General features: G+C 49.8%; 1 protein-coding gene across 2 annotated transcripts; it reads right to left on the bottom strand.

Annotated features, from left to right (window-relative positions):
• Positions 1-409: 409 nt before the first annotated feature.
• On the bottom strand, positions 410-22247 carry TSKU (tsukushi, small leucine rich proteoglycan). 2 transcript variants are annotated; one of them, XM_044450246.1, is made up of 2 exons: positions 22047-22247; positions 410-1597 (listed from the first exon to the last, which is right to left on the bottom strand). In XM_044450246.1, the coding sequence occupies exon 2, from the start codon at positions 1587-1589 to the stop codon at positions 534-536; it is 1056 nt and encodes a 351-aa protein (XP_044306181.1). In that variant the 5' UTR covers positions 1590-1597; positions 22047-22247; the 3' UTR covers positions 410-533. The 2 variants fall into 2 exon arrangements, with proteins under 2 accessions (XP_044306181.1, XP_044306180.1); XM_044450245.1 differs by lacking the exon at positions 22047-22247 and adding an exon at positions 21806-21924.
• Positions 22248-22863: the final 616 nt, after the last annotated feature.

Below are 22863 nucleotides of genomic sequence, written 5' to 3'. Positions count from 1 at the left end.
CTGGTGGTGTTGCAGCCGTCCCACCACAGCTGAAACTGCCACAAGGGCTGTTTTGCAAGCAAACGGCAAATCGGGAGCGTGCACGTCTTTGGCAATCAGAATCACACTTCTGGGAGGCTTCCAAGAAGAGGATTCCGCTTCCACACGAGACACCCCATCCCATGCAGCTTGCTTTCTTGCAAAACTACACCAGCAGCAGAGAGCGCAGCAAAAAACCGACAGGCAGCACGATCCGCCCACATGTTGTGGCATTAAGGCTTCCCAGTGACAGGCGAGTGCGATGGGAAGAACTAGCTGACATGACCCTGCGCATGCGGGTCTGGTTTTGAGGAGAATTAAATCGCTGATCTCATGGAAAGCAGAATCTGGGACAGGGGAGAAGAAATCGAATGAATTCACACACAACCAGTCTTCATCAATCATTGTAATCAAGTATTGAAATATGCAAAATATATAAATTAACACTTTTTACAGAAGGCACATTTGTGGCTTTATAAAGTCCAAGGCTATCCATTCACCCTCCTTGGTCCTTGTCACAAAGCATAGGGGGCCACTGACCCACGGCTGTCGTGACAGGTGAGGAACTCTTTCTTCGTCAGCCCGGTTTGTCTGTGATACTGACCTTCCCGGATTGTCTTAAGACACTTGATGTTTGTGCCCAAGGTGATGCTTTTGATGGAAGGCAAGTATTTCAGCATCTCTTTTGATATGGAGGTCGCCACACCTGTGCCCAACAGGTTGAGCTCCTGCAAGGAACTTAATCTGTAAAAGACTTCAGCATGCAACGAATGGATATTGGGGTTGTTGGATAAGTCGAGCACTTGGAGAGCAGGCAGGTCTTTGAAGCAGTAAGGCGTCATCTCCGTGAGCTCATGGATCCCGCTCAGCGACAGGTGGTTTAAATCCTTCAATCCCAAGAATGCCTCTTTCCCGATGGATGAAAGTGGGTTTCCGTCGAGATTTAGATACCGGAGGGGTATCCCTTGAAGGTTTGGTATACTCTTTAACCTATTGCCAGACAAGTTTAAGCTTTGGATGTTGGGGATGACTTTGCTCTGGTGTCTTGAGACACGGCTTATTAAGTTGTGGGAGAGATCAACGTTGATGGGCTTCCCTTGACCTTTGGAGGCAAAGACGTCCATTGCTATTTCCAGTATGAGGTTGTTGCTCAGGTCGATGTCCCCCAGGGGCGACCGGGAGAAGCATTCATCTGGCAGGGCAACCAACGAGTTATGACTCAGATCCAACGATTCGAGGTACCTGAGTCTGGAGAACGTCGTGGAAAGAATCTTTGAGATTTTGTTGTAACTCAAGTCAAGGCTAACGAGGGTGGTATATCCAGGGCCTGTCAGCATCGACTCGTTGATGGATTCCAGGTGGTTCGAGGACAGATCCAAGTAGGTAGTATCCAGGGGAATAGGAACAGGCATTATATGGGATCCAAGCCCACTGCAGTCCACCTTGGTCAGGCTGAAGCTGTCGAAGAGGCCAAAGCTCTCCACTTCGCAGTGGCATCCCGGGAAGCAAGTCTTTGAAGTCGTGATGCCCGGGAAGAGTAGCAGCAGGCCGAACCAAACGGAGAAAGGCATCGCTGGAGCTGTGAAACAACAACATGCAGGGAAACGTTACTGGCTTATTTATTATATTTTTTATTGCCCAACAGCCAAAGCTCTCAGAAGACTGCATCGGGGAGAGGCACTTCTCACCACATTGTGGAGAGACTTTTAGTGGAAAGGGCAGCTCTGAAAAGAAAGGCAGGGACCTTCATGACATTCTCTCCACCTGAATTTCTTCCCAGCTTTGGAGGATATTCATCATAGGAACAGGCTGTGGTCTTCTGCTTTTGATTTTCTGACTTCAGTCTGGTCTCTGCCCGTGTATGATATGCCCCGGTTCTTGGCTTGCTTCCATGCCCTCAAACACCTGCCTTACAGGTACACACCGGCACATATGCACACGGATCAAATCACAGTACAGGGTGGAATCGTGATGCCATCAAACGGCCGTGTCAGGATTTTGTGCTGGGATTTAATCCACCCTCCCCTCCCTTGTGTGCAAGAGATGTGCAAGAGAAACGGGGGCCGAGGTTGAGAGGTGAGCTGGAAAGCCATTGCAAATGACAATTCTGAAAACAATTCTCTAAACATGGGAAAAGGGGAAACCAGATGACAAGCCGAGAAGACCAGGAGAGACCTCACAGGGAACAAGACTGGAATGGGAGAGAGTTACTCAACATTATCTGCAAGGCTTGTTTAAATAAATGATGTTTTATGGGGTCAACCTATCAGAAAATCCCATGGGTTATTTCTGGCATGTATATAGACCACCCTATATTACCTTCTCAAGGCAGCTCAAAAACATAAAATATTAAAATGCAGTACGATAACACTACAAAAATTATCAGCAGAGAGTATAAAAAACATGGCATGATTAAAAACACATTACATCAAAATGGTTAATTCAAAAATCTAAAGATCACAGCTTTTAAAGGCCTGGGGGAATTAAAAGAGGATTTTTACCTGGACCTGAAGTGATTGCAAAGGTGGTACCAGGTAAGTGTCCCTGCACAGGGAGTCCACAACCAATCACCTACCAGCAAAAAGGCCCTCTCCCTGGTTGCCAATACCTTCTGAAATACAAAAGAAACCACCATCCTGACTTTGGAAAACTGCACCCATTTAGCAGATTGGTATAAGAAAGTCCCAGAAGTTTTTCTCAGTACTTTTCTGTACAAACTTGCTTTTAAAAAGTTCATTGTAAGGTATGAAGAAAGGCCCTGGAGATACTCCAGTCCTCTCATTCTGTTCATCACCAGATGACTGTAGGGTACTTTGTATATGCTCAGAAGCATGGAGGAGGGGAAATCAATATTATTTATTTTACATAGCAGTCCTCTGAGTCACATTTCCCATGGCTTCTTCACAAGGACAGATGGATCTTCAAGGCAACTGAACTTCAAAGCTTTCTGTCTTTGCATGGCTGGAAAGAAATTCTAGTCTTTCAAAAACAGCAGCCTTTTGGATCCATGCTCCATCCGAACAAGCAGAGAGCACACATCCTTTCTCTCCAGGAATGAAAGAAGGTGGATTTTATCCCAAACACCCTCAATAAGTCCCATAACCTTCAGAGCAGGCTGACTGATCTCAAACTGCTGCAACCAGACCGGACCCTGGTGTGAATTTGAAGCAGTGGCAATTTCAAGGAAAGAGAAAAGGAAACTAGAGAGTAACTGAGCACCGCTATTTGAAACCGAGGGAGACAATAGGGATAAATTCCACAGCTACATCATTAAGAGCTTCTATTTTTAAACAGGATTGTGTTTAAGCGAACCTGTGCGAGATAAATCAAACCCTTATGTGGCGTTAATAGCATCACTTTGCCAGTGACAGCAGGCCTTTAAAACATTGGCTGCTCCTAAAAGGTGACTACTCTTTTGTCAACCTTAATAGACTCCTGGATTCTCCCTTTGCTGATTCATCCCTCTACCTGCATTGAGTCAGGCTTCACAGCTAGTTACCCACTGAATTGCCACTGCGATTGTTTTCCGTTTGGGGCTGGAGTTTTAAAAATTTATTGAGCTGAAACATCAAGGGGAAGCATGCAAGCAGTTTCTCCAAGCTGCTTCCAGCTTTCACACACATCCATACCGGCTCTTATCTGCTTGGATGCCAGTCGGGGGTGACAGAAATGCAACTGCATTAAATTAGCAACTTAAACCACAAAAAGGGCTATAAAAATCTTTAAGTATAAATATATATCCATCTTCCTCAAGTACCTTCCCCTCCTCTCCGGTATAATGGTGAGTTCAGCAATGTTCACTTTAGGATTTTTTTATGAACCACAATTTGTTATCCCTATCTGGCTATTCCTATTTATGGTGTGTTTGAAACAAGTCAACTGCAGAACACCAGTTACAAAGCTGGCTTGTTCCAGCAAACCAGAGTTAACCTGTGGTTAGGTCAGAAAATAGAAGTTTCCAATATGCTATATATCAACATTTGCCAGCAGCGCCCTTCCGAATTCTACATAGTTCAAAGACCAGGCTCTACCCAAAGGAAGTCATGGACTGAAAGCAGCTGCGCCACTGACACTTTCACTGACCCTAAGGCAGATATTCTTGAACCAAGGAATTTCAAAGCCAGATAACAAGGTGGAATTGAAGTTGTTGTCATCATGAGATTCAGCATTTAAAAAAGGACAAGAGATATATATTTAAAATCACACTGCTATTATGGCATTGTAATTACACCTTTTATCCTCTTGCAGTGACCTCAGAGTGGCTTACAAGGTTTTCCCTCCATTTTAGCCTAAGAACAACAACCCTGTGAGGTAGGTTAGGCAGAGATTCATTGAAAGTCACCCAGTGAGCTTCATGGCTGAGCAGGGACTCGAACCCAGATCTTTGCGGTCTCAGTCCAACACTCAAATCACACCGGGTCTCAGTTCACAGATGTTCATTGGCTTACCACTGCCAGGATGTCTGTGTTAGGACAACTGTTTTGTGAATGGCCACTATTAAGGTGATTATCACTGTCTTCTTGCATCTCAATTCCCTTTGATCTTACTGTTTACACCATGTCTCCTTATGTGCAAACAGACTCCTGCCAAGATGCCGACTGGATCCCCTTAGTTTATGCTGCAATAAATTTGTACAGGGGCAGGATGCTAAAGGACTCCCGGTCGTCTCCTGCAACGTCTGTTTCGCTCGCGGAGGCCCGTTCAGCTTGGGCTTTTGCCTGGGCCTAGGGACTCGTTTCCAACAGAGGGCAAGCCATCCCCGACACAACGTGCAACACGGGCTGTGCCACAGGGTCACCCATATTGTGCCAGCCCTTTTAGGAGGGAAATAACAGGATTTGAGACCTGGGAGTCCCTGTGAAATCTGTAGCCCAGGAGTCACATCTTGAACAAATGGAAGGGGGAGTGAGAGAAAGAGGGCTGCCCAAAACGAGCCAGCCCCTAAGCTACAACTGTAAATCAGTGGTACAGAACCTTTGGTAGGAGTCCAAATCTGGCCTGGGAGGACTCCCCAAAAGTCCATGGCCCCCTCCCCTACCCACTTAACATTTGATGGTTCCTCAAATTTGGTCCATTTCTCTCCATTCTGAAAAGACTGAACCGCCTCTGCTAAAGCTTATTCCCCTGCAAGGAAAGCCTGAAACTAAAATTCACTGCTGTCATTGTTCATGACTTACATACAAAGCAAGTTCGTAGTCACATCCAAAGTATTAGAAAAGCCAGGAACTGTCTATTTCCTCAAGTGATGTAGCAGGTCTACCTGTCTCTCCTCATCAGTTTTCTAATTGTCTGTGGGCTAAGCAGCTAAGTTACAAGGCCTTGTTGGCGTTTCTTTTTTTCCCTTTGCAAAAAGAAGCTCGGAGCAAAACTCGGAAAAACTGTGCAGAATAACGAAGGCTTCTCCTACATCTGGCCCACTCTTTCTTTCCGGGCAATCTCCTCCCCAGAAGCAAAAGAATGAAGAAAAATCAAAAAGCACCGCTGCCAAGTAAACCAACGAAAGCGCGCGCGCGCGCACAGCCAGCCACCAAAGAGCAGCTCTGGGGGCGCAGCTCTTAATTGGCCCCACATGCCTGCTCAACCGGCCACTTTCCAGCTTCCTCCCAAGCCGGCCCCACAGCGGCACGATGCTGCTCTTGTTTCTTCCACCTCAACCCTCCATCCCCCACCCCATATATTTCTCAAGCATGTCCTTGGAGGAAGGATAAAGCTCCTGGCTTACAGTTTCTCTTTTGGCAGAGCAATAACTCAACATCTGCAGCCGACTGGAGGGGATTTACTGCAGGAGGCGTCCGAAGGGGAAACGACTCGTTTTTCTCACCTGTCCTTTCCACCCCTCTCGCCAGCAGTCAGAATATCTCTTTATTCCTTCGCTGTTATACGGCTCTCCAAGGACTTTCGCGCACCGCCGCCGCCTCATTTCCCAGTGCAACTGTTTATTGTGCCACCGACGGCATTGCTTCTCCTGCGCTTCACACCACCCTCTGCCAGAGCTGCTTTTCTGTTCTGGGGATGTTGCAAATTTTAGCTATTATTTCTGAACGCTCAGGAAAACAGCCAGACGGTTTCATAAGAATGCAAGAGGAGCTGTGCTGGATCGTTCTGGAGGTCTGGCTAAACCTTGCCCGCTTCCTCCAGGCTGCCCCCTGCATGGTGGGGGGATATAGTGGGTGGAGCCCAGTGAGTGACCCCATAGGCATGGCTTCGTCACCGGGCTTGTTGGCTTGGAGGAAGGGGGCTGAAATGTTGGGGGGGGGATCCAAAAGGCCCCCCCCCGACCTAAGAAAAGAAGCTGCATCACTGACGAAAGGAGTCATAAGGATCAAGGTTTGCATATAGGAACAGGCGAGCAGAGATGCAGTTGTAGGAATATCGACTAACTGAAAGAGAAATCAAACGGGTGCGATTAGAAGGCGAAAAAGGCCTATGGCTCCCAGGGGGGCCCTGTCTGACCATTCTTGGGATTGTATTCTGAGCGTGGAGAACCTGCTTTCCTTGGTCACAGGTGGGCCTTGAGTCCCGAAAGATTTGCTCCATTGTTTTCAATGGGACCCGCATGCGGAGGGTTTTGGCCTGCCGCAATGCGGAGCACACAGGGGCGCATGCAAAAAGCCGCAGGCTCAAGGCCCAGCGGCATCTCCGGGGTGGGGTGGGAAAAGCCCCGTCCAAACCCAGCACGGTGCTGCTGCTCAGCCTCACGGATCCTGGGGCGCAGGAAGCAAAGTTCTGCCTTTGCTTTCCGCCTCTGGGAGGAGGAGCAAGCACGTGCTAATGTGGGTAATCCTGATTTTTCTGTACAGCGTCTCACAGGCAGTGCCTTTCCCCTTATCTGTACACTAAAAACCATATTGCAGGTTTTGGCCTGCGAATGCTTGAAGAAGGGGTGGGGAGGGGGAGAAGCGCAAGCCAGGCAGCGAGCACATATTCTGGCATCAATTTCACTCCGACTAGCTGACTGCACAGCCGTGTCTTGAGAAGGCACCGGAATTGCAGCGCAGGGCAAAAAGAAGAAAGCAAAAGCAACTGGAGACAGCCGGGGCAATGTTTACATGAGGCGGAAAAGCAGGGAGCTCAACAAAGGCTTCGAGCCGGCCGCGGAAAGGAATTAAACCTGGAAGGCCTGGCACACTGCCAGCGCAGGGAACTTGTTCTGTAAAAAACAGAAGGGTTTGATTTTATTTGATGTGTTGGTTCGGTTGCAAAAAGGCCTGCCCGCTGCTCAGGACTTCAGTTTTCCTAGGCAGGTGTTGGGTGGCTGAAGATGAAATGCATCTCGAAGGAGAAAGAACAGATCCACTGCCCCAGTTTTCACCCTGCAGCTGTGCTGGACCGCAGCTCATGGGAGTTGTAGTCCAGCCCAACCAGAAGGCTGCTTTGTCTCCCAGTTACGTCTTCAAGGGCCTCTGCTCCTTTTGGGGGGATGGGTTGCGCTTTCCAAGCTTCAAAGGAAACCACTAATTTCCCAAGCCTACAAAATTACTGACGCCCTGCTGTCTGACAGTCATAGAATCCTAGAAGAGCAGAGTTGGAAGGGGCCTGAAGGCCATCTAGTCCACCCGCTGCTGGTGCAGGGCAGCAAGTCACACCACCCCACTCAAGAGGGCTGCCTGGTTTCGTTCTGAATGCCCCCAGTGTGGGAGAGCCCCCCACCTCTCCAGGCAGCTGGTCCCACTGCCCTCTTGCTCTGACAGTGAGGAAGCTTTTCCTGACGTCCAGCTTGAATCTGGGTTGTCACAACTTGAATTGATTATTCCGTGTCCTGCACTCTGGGATCAGCAAGAAGAGAACTTGACCTTCCTCTTTGTGACAGCCTTTGAGGTACTTACGGAGGGATATCATGTCCCCCTCAGTCCTCTCTTCTCGAGGCTGGACATGCCCAGTTCTCTCAGTCTCTCCTCTTGGGCAGCGTTTCCAAACCCTGCGTCATTTTCGTAGCCCTCCACTGGCCCTTTCTAATTTACCTGCATTTTTCTTAAATCTCGGTGTGCAGAACTGGACCCAGTCTTCCAGGTGAGGTCTGACCAGCGAAGAGCATAGAAGAACTACTACTTCTCACGATTTGGAAGTCATACTTCTGTTCATGCATCCCAAAACAGCAGTTTGGGGTGCATTAATGGAGTCACAGGGCAACGACAACCCATCCGAGTGGAGAGCACGATTGCTGAAAGGAATGCATGTCTCCAACCACCACCATCCCCGGCAGGATTAAAAGCCGTTAATATTGCAGTGGATGACAAAAACGGAAGAACGGAGGATGTGTCAGGCAAGGCCACGAGCAGACACGGAAAAGGGAACCGCGAGGTTGCTTTGCCAAGCCCTGCAAGGCCGACTGCCAGACTCCCTGTCCCTGGAGCCAGTGTGGTGTAGCAAGGCGGGATGAGAGCCTGGGAGAGGGGTCCTAGTCCCCACTCAGCCACAGGGGACTGTGGGTCACTTGAGGACTCCCTCGCAGGGTTGTTGTTTTGTGGATAAAACAGAGAGGAAGAGGATCAGGTGGGCTGCCTTGGGTTCCTCGCGGGAGGAAAACAGGGTGGAATATAGATGCAATAAATATATGCCTAAGCAGACTTTATGCTCACAAACAGGGCTTTCTCTGTCCTTGTAACCAGCTCCTACTGAAGCCAGAAAGCAACTGGCTGCATCAAATGCCCAGTCACCTCTTAGAGCAGTGCCAGCAAAGTCACAAAGCAAACCTCAAGCTAGTAAGTTAGGACAGGTTTTTGATTTTGCTTTTGTTTTTGCCAAAGGTTAGGGAATGAGGCTTAGATCTTTGTATTTATTTGTTTATTGCCCAATAGCTGAGGTTCTCTGGGCAGTTAACAAAAGTTAAAAAACCGCCAACATAAAAGGAAGAAAAAATAACACAGGACAATAAAACCACAGTGGCTGCAACTGAATCAGCACAAAGGTGCAGCAGTGGTACAGGAGAAAATGCAAAAGTTAACTGTTGAAATACTGGGGAAATAAAACGGTTTTCAAATGGCGCTAAAAAGAGTACAGAGGAGGTGCCAAGCGCATCTCTCTGGGGAGCTCATTCCAAAGCTGGGGTGCCACAACCAAACAGGCCCTCTGCACTTCCTGGGAGGGGGTTAAGGCAGCAAACCTAACAGGAATTTAAGCCAACACATTGCAAGGGCTATGAATGAATTCTAGGGGTATCACCAAAATTTCAGGATGGCAGCTCAGCACAGAGCCCTCCCTTGTAAAGGAGGTCTTAATTTGGGCTCATGGGCTCTTCCCAACCCCCGCTTTGAATATATGAAGCAATTATAGATCAGCAAATGTGGGCCAACTATCCAAATAAGCAACCATACACGGTAAGATTCACACTTCAGTGCATTTATAGGGGAAAGGCATTTATCCTTCCTGTTTTGTAATATTGGTCTTTTACCTGGCCAAATGGCACAAAGAACCTATTTTCCATTTGTTAATTTCCATGAAGCAGGTAAATGATTTTTAAAAGCAGCTACATCAGTGAATATTAGGCTGTTTAATAACACTTATCCGCATTATAATAACAACAATCTTGTCTCTAAATTACTGGACCTGGCCAGAACATGTTTTAGAAGGATTGTTGGTCTTGCACTGCCAGCAACTAGCCAAATTAGTGAGCCCCTTATTAATCAGACAGTCCAGGCAATTTGAAACAGGCAATATAAAATGCCTGTTGGAAACTGAGATGGAGTTTCCTGAGATGGAAAATACGTAAGACTTTTAGCTAAACAATAAGAGCTGTTCAGCCGTGGAAGAGGCTACCTTGGAAGTGGCAACTTTTCCTTCACTGGAGGTATTTAAGCCAGAAGGCTGCATGACATGGAGGCCACAAGTGCTCTGGGCACTGAGCAAAGGGTTGGGCTAGATGATCTCTGAGGTACCCTGACGATTCTACTGTTGTTATGCGCAAACTGTCTCCAACTCAGTGGCGACCCTATGAATGAGCGCTCTTCAAAATGCCCTGTCCTTGCTTGGCAGCCCTGCTCAGCTCTTCTAAACCCAAGGCCCTGGCTTCCTTTACAGATTAGATCCATCTCAGATTTGGTCTTCCTCTTCCTCTTTTGCCTTTGACTTTTCGTCTCCTTCTGCCTAGCATGGTGCTGTCCTCCAGGGAGCCTTGCCTTCTCCTGATGCGGCCAAAGTATCAGCATTTTTGCTTCCAGGGCAGATTCCGGCTTGAGTTCACCTTGGACACCCTTGTGTTGTCCGGGGCATTTGCAAAGCGCCATGTTTCAAGTGTGTCCATTTCCTCCATCAGCCTCCTCTGTCCAACCTTCACCCCGATACATGGTGAGCAGGAAGACATAGTGTGGATGCGCTTGCTGTCCTGTGACACTTCCTTACCCTTAATGGTCTCCTCTAGCTAATCCTACAATATCCCAGGCCCTGGGAATTTACGTGGGGCTAACAAACCAGACCCCAGTGCCACCTGCCCTCCAATTTACCCCAGAAGTGGCTGTGGGCACCCAGGAAAAGTGCCTAGCCAAGCAGGGGGCTGGTGGGGCTCGGCCAGGGTCTGTCGTCTCCAGTGTGAGAGCGGGCGAAGTCCCTGATTCAGCAGAGGTCTTATTTGGTGAACTGGAGGCACAGGACTGGGACCAAATCCCCAGGTCAGGTTGAAGCTTGTGAACCTGCTTCCAGGAGGACCTCTCAGCAAGACTCCTGCGCACGGAGAGACCTTCTGCGAACTGAGCGTGGGTTTTGTGGCTGAACACCCCTCCGCCGTCCCCTGCACGCCATCTTATTGCTGCCGGGCTCTCAGAAGGCCCCAGAGAAGCTCCGCACGTCCAAACAATGGAATTTGAAAACTGTGGTCTGTGCCGAAAATGCCACTGGGCCTGGGTATTGCAATGTGGTTGCTGGGATCTTCATGGGGCCTGGGCCCCAGAACTATTTCCCATGACCCACAGCTACTCCCCCCCCCCGAGTCCCAAGTATCTATTGGTGCCAATGGAATATTTTGTTTTTAATTGTTATGCAGGTGATTTCCAAGTGGGATTGGATTCACTCCTCCCCATGCATGCTGTACTTCCCATCTCCCCATACATTTAAGTTTAGAAAAAAAACCCTTTATTTAGAATGATCTGGCGCTGGTGTCCAAATTTACTGTCAGACTGACTTTCTTGGAAAATTAACTAGCTGTCTTTGCCTCCAGAGAAATTTAACTAAATCTTCCTACACTGGTTCACATTTGCATAGAGAGGTATTAATCGACATAAACAAATTTTATACAGATGTTTGCCCTATAATGATTGGGACTTGTGAGACTTGGGTTCAAGTTCCCGCTCAGCCGTGAAGCTCAGTGGGTGACTTTGGACCAGCCATTGACTCTCAGTCTAACCTACCTCACAGGGTTGTTGTTGTGAGGATTAAAATGAGGGTGGCCATGTAAGTCACTCTGACTTGGCCCTCTTCAACACCGTGTGCCCACCCCATAACCAGAACCTGAGCACTGCCCAAGGGGCACAGAGCAAGCGTACACCAGCCTTGTGAGGTAGGTGAAATTCTGGCTCACCTCAGTTATTTTTTTAATTATTAGATTTATATCCCACCGCTTATCAAGCACTCAAAGCAGCTTACACCATTCTCTTGCTGCTCTCAATCTTTTCCCCACAACAACAACCCTGTGAGGTAGGTTGAGCTGAGACTGGCCCAAAGTCACCCAGTGGGCTCCACAGCTGAGCAGGGACTGGAACCCAGAGCGCCGGAGTCCCAGACCTGCGCCTCTCACCACTGTACCACACTGCCTCTCCTTGCTTCCTCACATGTGCCCAACTATACATGTGCTGGCAGGAAGGTGTGCTTAACCCATAACCACAAATTCTTTCCCGCAGTGAAGCCACTTCCTCCGCAGCCAGACAGTCAGCTCTTGCAACTTGGCTAAGAAGGGCAGAACAGTGAAGACAAGACTGGGGGGGGGGGGGGGATTGCATTGCAAAATTGGTGGGGGAGGGGGATGAAGCCCCCCCTTCTCCACCACTCCCCCCCTGGAAATTCTGCTGCCCTAAAAGTGAACATGTGCAACTCAAGTGGGGAGGTTAGCCTGCAATCAGAGCAGTGCGAGGTACCAAAGGCCGTCTCCCAGACATATGCTGATTTACATATGCTTATTGCTAATTTACATATGCACTAAAGCATATGTCGGTCTCCTAAGGACACCCATATCTGTAAAAACGGGTGTGTGGGCGAGGAAAAAAGCAGGCAGAAAGTTCTGGGCAGGAGGGGACGCAGGCGTGAGCCCGAAGGGGGGATCAGATGCAGCTGAGGTCCGGGGTGCCCAGCACTTCCATTTCTGCAGATGGCACCCCGGAGATTCGGGCCTCCGGACAAAAACATCAAGGCTCCAGCCCTAGTGGGCTATTGCTGAACCCCACTTCTGCCTGGAATCCTCGTAAGGTCTTTCTAGGGCCACTTTTAGGGACTCTGGGGCAACATGGATTGGTTGAAGGCGCCACATCCTTCCTCTCCACATCTGAATCCAGTTCCGCCCGTTGCCGTGCACACCCTCCCAAGGTTCCAGGCCCAGGCTGCGGACATGCCAGCAGAAACGGTAGTCCTGCAAAGTTTTGTCTCCTTGGGGCCGGTTTAAGCCTCCTGATGGGAAGGAGGGAAACGACCTTCGGGTAAGTCACATATAAAGATCTTTTGGCCGATGGCAGATCCTTTGAATGCACAGTTGTGTCCCCGCGCTCGGCCAGTTCCTCTGCAGTATAGTTACAAAATAAATATTTAGGCTGCCGTCACAAGCAAAACTTACTAGGAAGTGAAACTGACTTTAGCTCTTGGGATAAGCATCGTGAAGACGGCGATATTCATGAGGCCTTAAAAATCAGCCATGATCCAGTCATTTGTATATATTGCCTAAAGTTTGGAGTTCTCTGCCTGCCTTTTATTTTCTCTGGATCTCTAGGCGCTAAAAGATTATTTTGCTTTATTGAAACTTGGCAAGCGGTCGCCTAGGAGGAGGAACCCGCCAAAGCGTAAGCGTCTCTCTCTCTCTCTCTCTCTCTCTCTCTCTCTCTCTCTCTCTCTCTCTCCTTGGCTTGACGCTCATGCTGAGAAACTGCGAAGGCAAGCATAAAAGGAAGACTTGTCTCAGAAGGGTGCATACGAGTCAGCCCGCGCGCCCTCCGCCTTTCCAGCTGACTTAACAAGGAGGCAAGAGCAAGGGAAAAAAGAGGAAAAGCTGTGGAGGAAGAGAGTCGAAAGATCCCACTAAGGGAGAGAGGGGAAAGTCTCATCTCTCGCAGAAAACTCTCTGCGTTCAATACACGAATAAAAAAGAAACTGCCATGCACAGCTCAGGCTCGGCTTGCAAAATTGTCCAGAGTTGCAGCGCTTGGTCCCGCAGTTCAGTTCCAGCCATTGCAACAGGAGCTAGCAAGCGGGTTCCTTAAAGAGTTGCACCAGGTCCCAACGGTTACGAGCGTGTTCGAGGCTCAAAGCCATTACACAAAATTTTGTATGGCTTTCTGCAACATCAGCCCGGAGCCCGAGCCGCAGATCTAAACTCACCGCAGCCTGCCATTCCTCTGGCGGTCAGAGCCAAACTCTCTCTCGTTTGCAACAGAGCAATACCAACGCTGGCCTACTCTACCGGGGTGTTGCAGCATTGCTGACCTGTAAAGTGCTTTGGATGTTCTGAAGGAAGAGTGTGCAAGCCGTGACTCTAAAACCCATCAGCCCCGGCCAGCATGGCAAATGGTTGGAGATGAGGGGAGATATGATAGTACTCTGAGGAGGTCTTTCTCGGTGAGCCACCCCTGAAGGAAGTAAAGAGGGTGGCTAAGAGGGGAAGGGCCCCATCTGTGCAATCGGCTCCCCAGGGAGACTCACCTGGCACCAACCTATGTTTCAGCACCAGGTTAAGTATTTTTTTATATTCCCACCATTTTCACTGTTGATTTCCTAGTTTTACATTGGCTTCTAAATTGTCTGGTACATGTGGAATGGTTCTTATTTTTATTGTACTGTGGTGGTGTTGGTATATACACCTGCAAACACTTTATTGTACAGAGCTGTTTTTATTGCAGGAAATCTGATTTAAACTGTTTCAATGGTCAGATTTTGCGTATTTTAATTATATTGTGTAACAGGTCGGAAAGCATTATGCTAATCAAACTGTATAGAAATGCTATAAATAAATGATACAAGGACTTGAAAGGCTGTCACAATGAGGAAAGCCAGGATCTCTTCTCCACTGGATATGGAATCATGGGTTCACTTTGCAGGAAGCCAGATTCTGGCTGGGCTCTGGGAAGAACTTCCTGACTGTTTAGAGTAGTACAGCAGTGGAACCCAAGACCTGGGGAGGTGGTGGGCTCTCCCACCCTGGAGGCGTTCAAGATGCAGCTGGACAGCCATCTGAGAGGGATGGTTTAACTGGGAGTCCTGCCAGTGTGATCTTTTTTATTTTTTAAGCCAGACAACACCCTCTAATAAAACACTCGGTTGAGCAGCTAGTTGGCTTTGTGTGAACGGAATGCTGGATGAGATGGATCCTTCCCCTGATCCAGTAGGGCTTTCCTGAGATCCTTTATGCAGAATATTAGTGGGAAATGAAAAAATAGGAAACTATTTGTGGAATGGCCTCCTGGACAAAGGCCCAAGTGGCTACCTGCCTGGGAATCTCGATGAGGCACACCTGTTCTCCTTCCACCTTAAATACAAGTGTTTTGGGAGCAGAGGGATCCACGGGAGAAAGCATTCCTCATAAGTAGCATCCAACTCCCAGTGCTGGAAAGCACATCATCCTCAGAAGAATCTAGTGCACCATCCAATGGCTTGGATCAGGTGAGGCCAGCACTGTTGACCTAGATCAACAGCAGTTCTTAGGGGTTCAGGGAGGGCTCTTCTCCAGCCCCACCTGGAGATTCTTGCATTGAACTGGGGCCCTCCTCTAAGCAAGCTCACTGAGCTACGGCCCCTCCAGGTAAGCTAGGCATGCAGTTTGACCCAGCAGCAGGACCATCCTATGTTCCCAAGGCAAATGCAACACGAACACAAGCATGTTCCTACACAGAGAATTGTGCAACGCCATTCTTGGCTAGCCCAAACATTACATCGTGGCCGCAAGAGCACTGGAGCATCCAGATTCCACCTAAATGTATGACTCAGATTGCAGCAACTGTAGTACAAGGGAAAAACCAAACAAACCCAAACCAAAAGCCCGATGTATACTGCTTCAGAGCATCCACTCATTTTCCACCGTCTGGGCTTTCCTTTGACTAAGTCATGAGTAATGGCCATTTCATGATTTTTCTGGCTGGTTCAAACACTGGTTAGAGGTGGTGGTTGTTTTTAATTAAATTCAGATTACTTCTCTTGTGGAAGAACAACTTCTCCCCTGCTTAAATCTAACCCTTTGCCCTTTCCTCTACCTCTTCTTCTGCAGCCAACGCTCTCGAGAGCTCACATTCTTCGACTCTCTTTACCGGGAGCCGAGCGGTCTCATTCTATCCACGTTTATGCGGAAGTGCAGACATTATAATTTAGACAGGCTTTTGGCCTGTGATCCAGCACGATTCCATTACTGTTCATTTTATAACATGCTTTGGTGGGCTGCCATCTTTAATTAATGGGCCCCATCTGCTCTTTCATTTGCTCTTATCGGCTTTGTTATTTATCTTAAGGGGACTGCTTTTATTGTTTGCCACTCAAAGGGCGATACTTCATTCAGGCCTGTCGTTCTAAAGAAGAACCAGAATGACCACTGACAGTGCATTGAAAACCTGCCCTGGAAGCAAGGAGGACAAAGCTGGAGCTGTCCTGCTTTGGGTGCATCAGGAGAAGGCAGGACTCCCTGGAGAAGACAATCCTGCCAGGGAAAGTTGTAGGCAGGAGACGAGGAAGAGCAGATAAGGGATGGATCAGCTCCATCGAGGAAGCCACAGCCTTGAACGTGGAAGAGTGGAACGGAGCCATCCTGGACAGGACATCTTGGACGGGTTTCATCCACGGGGTCGCTGTAAGTCAGAGATGGCTTAACAGCATGTAATAACCACCTGTAACAACCTGAAGGAGCGCTTATGTCCATATATGCCCGGCCACCCCTTGAGATCTGCGGGAGAGGCCCTTCTCCGGGAACCCTCCGTGAAGGAAATTAGGAGGGTGGGTACTCGGAGGAGGGCTTTCTCAGCGGTGGCGCCCAATCTATGGAATGCGCTCCCCAGAGAGGTCCGCCTGGCACCATCGTTATTTGTTTTTCGGCGCCAGGCGAAGACCTTTTTATTCAAATGTTATTTTAATTGTTAACAATATTTGCTTATTTATCTGGCCAGGGTGACTTCTTTTATATTGTTATTTATTTTATATTGTTAATTTTATATTGTTATTTTTGTATTTTATTGTATTTTATTTTGTGTTGTGAGCCGCCCCGAGGCTTCGGCAAGGGGCAGCATAGAAATGTTTTAATAAATAAATAAATAAATAAATAAATAAACAAACAACAGCAACAACAACAAGGACGAAATGACATTCTGAATCTCTAATATTCGAAAACTGGACGCACTGTTGGTTGCTGTCGTGCTTGTTTTTGGAGCACTGGATTACCAATGTTGCCTCATCTGCATAATGATGGTTTTGGTGGTACCTCTAGTGGAAGTTACATTGTCCTCCTGCCAGCCTTCCAGTGCAATGCCAACCGCCTTTGTTGGCATGATGATATCCTTGGAAAAATCCACCATGCCAGCAAATTCCATTGCCGATACACAAAATGCCTCCCAACAGCACAACAATCCAGTTCGGCATTCTGCTCTTGGAAGGGCCAACCGGCTACTCACGGGGCGCTCACAATCACGGTCCCGCTCACGTTCAGAGCGACGAACCAAGCGTGACACTTGCAAGCGAGCTAGCACAGGACTAGGCCCCGCGGCCTCTTTCAGACGTCACCCCTGAACCCCCCAATCCATATGCGTCTACATGGCCATCAGGTAACACTTTGCACCGGGTGTGCAGGTTCAAACATCGCTCCAAGGGACGGGGTTTACTCGGTGGTGGTGCTGCTGCTTGTCAGAGGGGTGTGGTGGGTGTGTATGTGTGTAGTCGGGGGGGGGGTGGCCATCACCTTCTCAAGCTGCTGGAGAGCACGTGAAGAGGTCTAAGCAGCTGCTTTTGGAAATGTGAATATTGCATTTGCTCCCTACCGATCTTCCCTACCTGTGTCCGTCCCTCCCTCTTCCCTGTTGTGCTTTTTTGGATTGTACGCTCTTTAAGTACAGGGAGCTGCCTATGTTATCTAGCTAATACTGTAAGGGAGAGGGTAGATTTCCAGATGTTTGGGACTTCAACTCCCAGAAGTTGGGAGTTGAAATCCCAAACACCAGGAAACAGACTCTTGGTGCATCAGGAAACAGACTCTTGTGCTATATAAAGTTCCATGTACGTTATGACCTGTATTTACACCGAGGACAGAGTATCTTAAAATCTAGGGCAGGCTTTCCCATTCTGTTGCTCTCCACTGGCTGGCTGGGGAGGATGAGTGTTGCAGCTAGGAATGTCACAGAAACCCACGGGGGGGGGGGAGTTGTGTGGGTCCTACGGATGTGAGGAGCAGTGCCGATGTAATGCGAACGAGTGCAAGCAGGACGAAATTCTGAGCAGAGGATGGTGAAGGATGCCTGACAGTTTAATAAGACCTGCACATCACTAGCTGAACTGAAATGCTGCATCAAAACCCTTGCAGGGACTCTCTTTTACTGCCTCCCTTCAGACAAGGTAACCGACATGCCTGAACTCCTCCCCGAGTAGCCTTTTAACCTCTTGCAAGATTTGTCCCTGTAGCCGGGAATTTCCCAACCCTTTTCTGGATCCCCTTTAATCCCATCAGGACTAAACAGGGAAGTCTTTAAGAGCAGATCCCAGAAACAGGCCTCTGTTCTTACATACCTTTTCCTGGAGGGCTTTGCCCAGCTGGGAGGAGAGGATTAGAAAGAGGGGGCAGAAGGGGGAAAGGTGAAGGGGGGCAGAAAGAGGAGGTGGTGCATGGGGTGAAGGGGGGGGACTAAAACAGAGAAGGGGGCATGCTCAAGCCCAAAGACTGGGCACGGAAGGGGGGTATTGGCTCGGGTGGCTTGCAACCGCGGAAATGGCAAACACCCATGCACAGAATTACAAGCCATAAAGAGGAGAAAGGAAAGCAGGAGAGAGAGAGAGAGAGAGAGAGAGAGAGAGAGAAAGCAAAATATAGGCAGACCTTTTGCTAGGGAAAATTAGAGCCATTTCCTTCCTTCTCCCTCCCTCGCACATACATCCCACGTTGACTTATCACAGCAATTATAATCAATGAGGAGTCTAACGAGGGTGGGCTGGTTCCCACATGCCTTCTACCTCACTTCATTTCACCCCCACCAGAACAGGGCACTAGAAAGACTTCTGTGATTGCCCAAAGGCTCTGGAGTCGAATCCCAGTTTCCTGGGTACGGTCAGAAAGCGAGCCCCATGCAGAACGCTGCTGTTCAATGCTGCAAAATCTGTGCTTTGGGGGACAAATCCTTCCATAGGGTTTTTATTGAGGTCCCCAAGGCTGATGTGATCCCCCCTTCCCTTGATGCTCCAAGGGACTGTTCCTTTCCAAGTTAGAAAAAAGGAACTGGTATCACATCCCAAGTGTGTACACAATTACTGCTAGTATTATTATTTAGATTTGTCTATTGCGTGACTAGAAAATGCCCTTGGAACAGTTGAGGATCAGAAGACCACACAAGAGCAACCTAACTGTCAGAAAAATTACTAGGATTATGCAACAATGCATGTGTCGAAATATTACAGCATTCAGGAATTAAAACATTTTTTAAAATAAAAGCACAGCGGGGGCAGGAGTAACATTTAAAAAAACACTGGATAAAAGTTAAGTGTCTGCTCAAGGAAGGAAGGGCTTAACTTGGAATTTGAAGTTCTTCCGATGGAAATGTTAGGCAGAAAGGATGATGACGGCATTCTATTTCTGCATAGGATTGTGTCCGCTAGAGATTTTGCTAGGAAGGGCATTCACTGGGGTGGGGAGGGGGACACCACCCAGAAGGCCCTGTCCCTGGACGCCACCTGTAGGCCAACATGGAAATTGCCTGTGTCCCCCGCAATCCCCACCCCATCGTTACATGGGGGCTGAGGAGCTGTTGTGCACCCCTGGGAACTGAGCGGATGCTACGCAACTACCAAGTGGCAAGGTGTGCTTTAGTGGCAGGTAGGAGGCTGTACTTTCCATGTAGCCTGAAGTGCCTGATCCTGCCTAATCTTGGAAGCTAAGCAGGGTCAGGCCTGGGCAGAAGTGGGATGGGTGACTTGAGTGTATGATTCTATGATTATTGCTGTCAACTGCCTAGAGAGCTTTGGCTATGGGCAGTATAAAAATGTAATAATAATAAAAATACTTTAATTCCCCCCCCCAGGAATTACACTGGGGGGATTAAAGTACAGCCCCCTACTGTACTTTAGGGGGGCTGTACTTTAATCACACTGCATTAGAAGAAAAGGAGGCAGCGCAGCTTGCTCCTTCTTATGGTTAGAGAGGCAAAGGCTGAGAAAAAGAACCCTCAGATATAATCTGGTTTTTTTCCCCTCCAGAATTGTTCTGACCATCTCAGGAAAAAGGGCAATCAAGAGCAAAAAAAATCAACGTTTTTTCCTGTTTTCCTCACCTAGGCCTTCACATCTCTATTTGCACGGAATCTGTTAAATGGAACACTCAAAAGTGTGGGCTTCCACCCGGTTGCACCTCATTCTGCCCCCTCTGCATGCCAGGCCTTCATGCCTTGGTTAAATTTGTGGGTGCAATGGCTGCCACATTGGAAGACCAAAAGTTCCAGGGTGACTTAGCTCTTCTAGGATGCTGGGCAGAAAGCAACAGAATGAGATTCAACAGGGACAAGTGCCAAGTTCTCCACCTAAGCAAAATGAATCGATTCAAGATGGGGACTATTTGGCTAAACAGCACTGAAAAAGAAACGCAAAAAGGAGTTGTGGGCGAGCTAAATGAGCCAGCGAAGTGATGCAGCCACAACAAGGGCAAACACTATTTTGGGATGCACCGACTGAAGCATCTCCAGGACAAGAGAAGGTCTTGGCTCCCCTTTACTCTTCACTACAGACCTCACTGAACTGAATATTGTGTTCATTTCTGGGCACCCAGGTTTTTAAAAGATGCAGACAAAGAGAAAGGGTTCAGAAGAGGGCAACAAGGATGATCCAAGGTCTGGAAACGAAGCCCTACGGTGAGAGACTGAGAGAGCTGGGCAAGTTCAGCCTCGAGAAGAGAAGACCTCCAAGGCTGCCACAAAGAGGAAGGTCAAGATCTCTTCTCGCTCATCCCCAAGTGTGTGACAATGATCTTAAACTGCAGCACACCAGATTCAGTGCCGATTCACATTCAGCACACCAGAAAAACGTCCTAACTCAGAGCAATACGGCAGTGAAACAGTTCCCTGCCGAAGTCATGGGTTCTCCCACTCTAGAGGTGAAACTGGACAGCCATCTGAGTGGGATGGTGTAACTGGTGTCCGGTACCAGCAGGAAGGTGGGCCCAGTGGCCTCCTCGGTCCCTTCCGACCCTACGATTCTATGACTCCTTGACTCCCCGGCCGAGTGCAAACATCCCTCCCCATTTCTGGAACAGCATTTCTGTGATGACCCACCATGCACACATGCAATTCGCTGCTGGATGTCACCGACAGTTGCAAGGCTGGTTCACAGGTCTACAATTTGCACACCTCTGTCCCCACTGTTTCTTCACATTTTCCAACTGTACGCTTTAAACGGAAAATCAGATGAAGAGGAAGATTGCATAAGCTGCCTTGGGAACTTTGCAAGAAAAACTCGAGGGCATTTAATTCAATGAAATGAACTGAATAGGTGTACCGATCATAGGTGTACAAATATTAAGGCCCAAGACGTTGAATTGATTTATTTGTTCGCTGTGCATTGGCGGCGTGCAAACACGCCTTCCTTCTAAAATGTGCTCTTTCCTGTTTCTTGCTCAGCTGGCCAGAAAGCCCTTGCTTTGACTGCATCCTCTTTGTTAAACCCAGAACTTTTGCAAAGTCCTAGCAAAGAAAGGAGGTCTTTTACCGCAGGAAGGGAAAACACGCACACCGGTCTCCCCGAACCAAACCGGCCTGCATGCAGTATCCCTCCTTCGCGATCTGCTAACTCGACCGCAATTTCTCAATTTCTCAGGAAACCGACGCTAAAGTTTCCAAGCGAAGGCTTCCCTGCCCTCTCCTCTCCGCTGCAGAAATGGAGGATTAAAATTACAGCCCTCGAAAAGCAGAAGACGGGAGTTAATATGCTCGGGTATCCAACGTGCGTGTTTAACATTAAATCCCAAAGTCAGAGCAGAAAAGAAACATCGCAAATCCACCGAGGGTCTGAAAGTGCATTCAAAAGCGCGCTCTCTCTTCCAGGTGCGCACGAGAAGCGCAATCTAAGCAAGGATAAGCCCGGCAACTTTGTAACGCTCACCTTCACCTTCCTGCGTGCCTGTCCCACGCACCGCCCCCGCCCCCCGGCAGAAAGGCCAGGGCTAGTTCTGGCAAGCTGCAACCTGGAAGGAGAGAAACGCGCCCCCTCTGCCTCGCCCCCAAACCTCCACCGCGCGCGCATCGCCTTGCGCTCAAGCGCACTTTCTCAAGCCCCTTTCTCTCCTTTTGCGGGGGGCGGGGGGGTGTCATGGCGAGTCCGTACCTGGAAGCCAGCGGTCCTCTCTCCCCCCGCGCGTTGCTCCTCAAGAGGGAGCACAGGCAGAGAAAGGGATCGGAAAGTTTGCGAGGGCAGCGAGCGAGGAGACGGCGCCTCTCACCTCCGCGCCGCGGGAAGGGCTTCCCCTTCCCGGCCGCCTCCTCCGCCTCCCCGGTGGGCACCTGGGGCGAGGCGGCGCTCGGGGCAACGGCCGCGGTCCCGTCGGCTTCTTCCCGGCTGGCCCTGCAGCCGCACGCGGCGCTGGGCGCACAGGCGCCCGCCGCTGCCTCCTGCAATGGCCCCGGCGGCGGCGGCGGAGCGGGGCACGCAGCCCGCGGGCGGATCGCCGCCCGGCCTCTCACCTCCGCGCCCCGCCCGGTCCGGTGCATGCGCTGCCACCCTCCGGCTCCGGCTGCGGCTGCGGCTGCGGCGAGCTCGCCCGGGTGCCTCTCCAAGGCGGCCGCCGCGGAGCCGCGCTCGCCTCGCCTGCCTCGCCTCGCCTCGCCGCGGCGCGGGGAGCGTCTCCAAAGTGCGCAGCGCGGCCCGGCGCGTCCAGGCGCTTTGCCCCGCTCTGGTAGGGGCGCGGGGAGAAAGAGGGCTGGGCGGCGCGGCGCTTCGCGGCCTCCCGCCAGCGGAGAGGCGGGCGGGGACTGCTTTTCTCCTCCTCCTCCTCCTCCTCGGTTTCCACACGCGCAGCCAGCCCCCCTCCGGCAGAACTGGGGAGCGGGTGGATTGCGGTGATTGGAGCCTGGCTCAGGTTGTGGGAAGCAGGAAGCTTCCCCGAGTGGAAGCCGAGAAGGAGGCGGCGGTGCGAGGGCGGCGAGAGAAAGCGGCGGGGGGGGGGGGAGCGGGGAGCAACGGGCTGGTGGTGAGAGCAACCGGAGAGCGCAGCTCGGCCACTTCCCGAAGGGACCCAAGTGACAGCTCGCAGGAAGACAGAAAAGGTCCGGGGGCCAGGATGGTCGTGGCCGGCTTGTTAAATCAATCTGCAGCATGGGCATGGAGAAGGGTGCGAGGCACCCTGAGCATGTGCCGAGCACATCCCCACCCCCCTCCCTCGCAGCACGCATCTGGGATAACAAAGGGGGCTGCAGTGTCTTCCTCCTCCGGCAGCCTCCTCCTCCTCCAATGCTGGGCGAATATTCCGTCGGTTCTCCTAGGAAGCCGCCTGGGCCCGAT

This window comes from Varanus komodoensis, unplaced genomic scaffold (genome assembly GCF_004798865.1).
Source record: "Varanus komodoensis strain SLA01 unplaced genomic scaffold, ASM479886v1 scaffold63, whole genome shotgun sequence".
NCBI classification, from domain to species: domain Eukaryota; kingdom Metazoa; phylum Chordata; class Lepidosauria; order Squamata; family Varanidae; genus Varanus; species Varanus komodoensis.
This window is presented reverse-complemented; position numbering and strand designations above follow the sequence as displayed.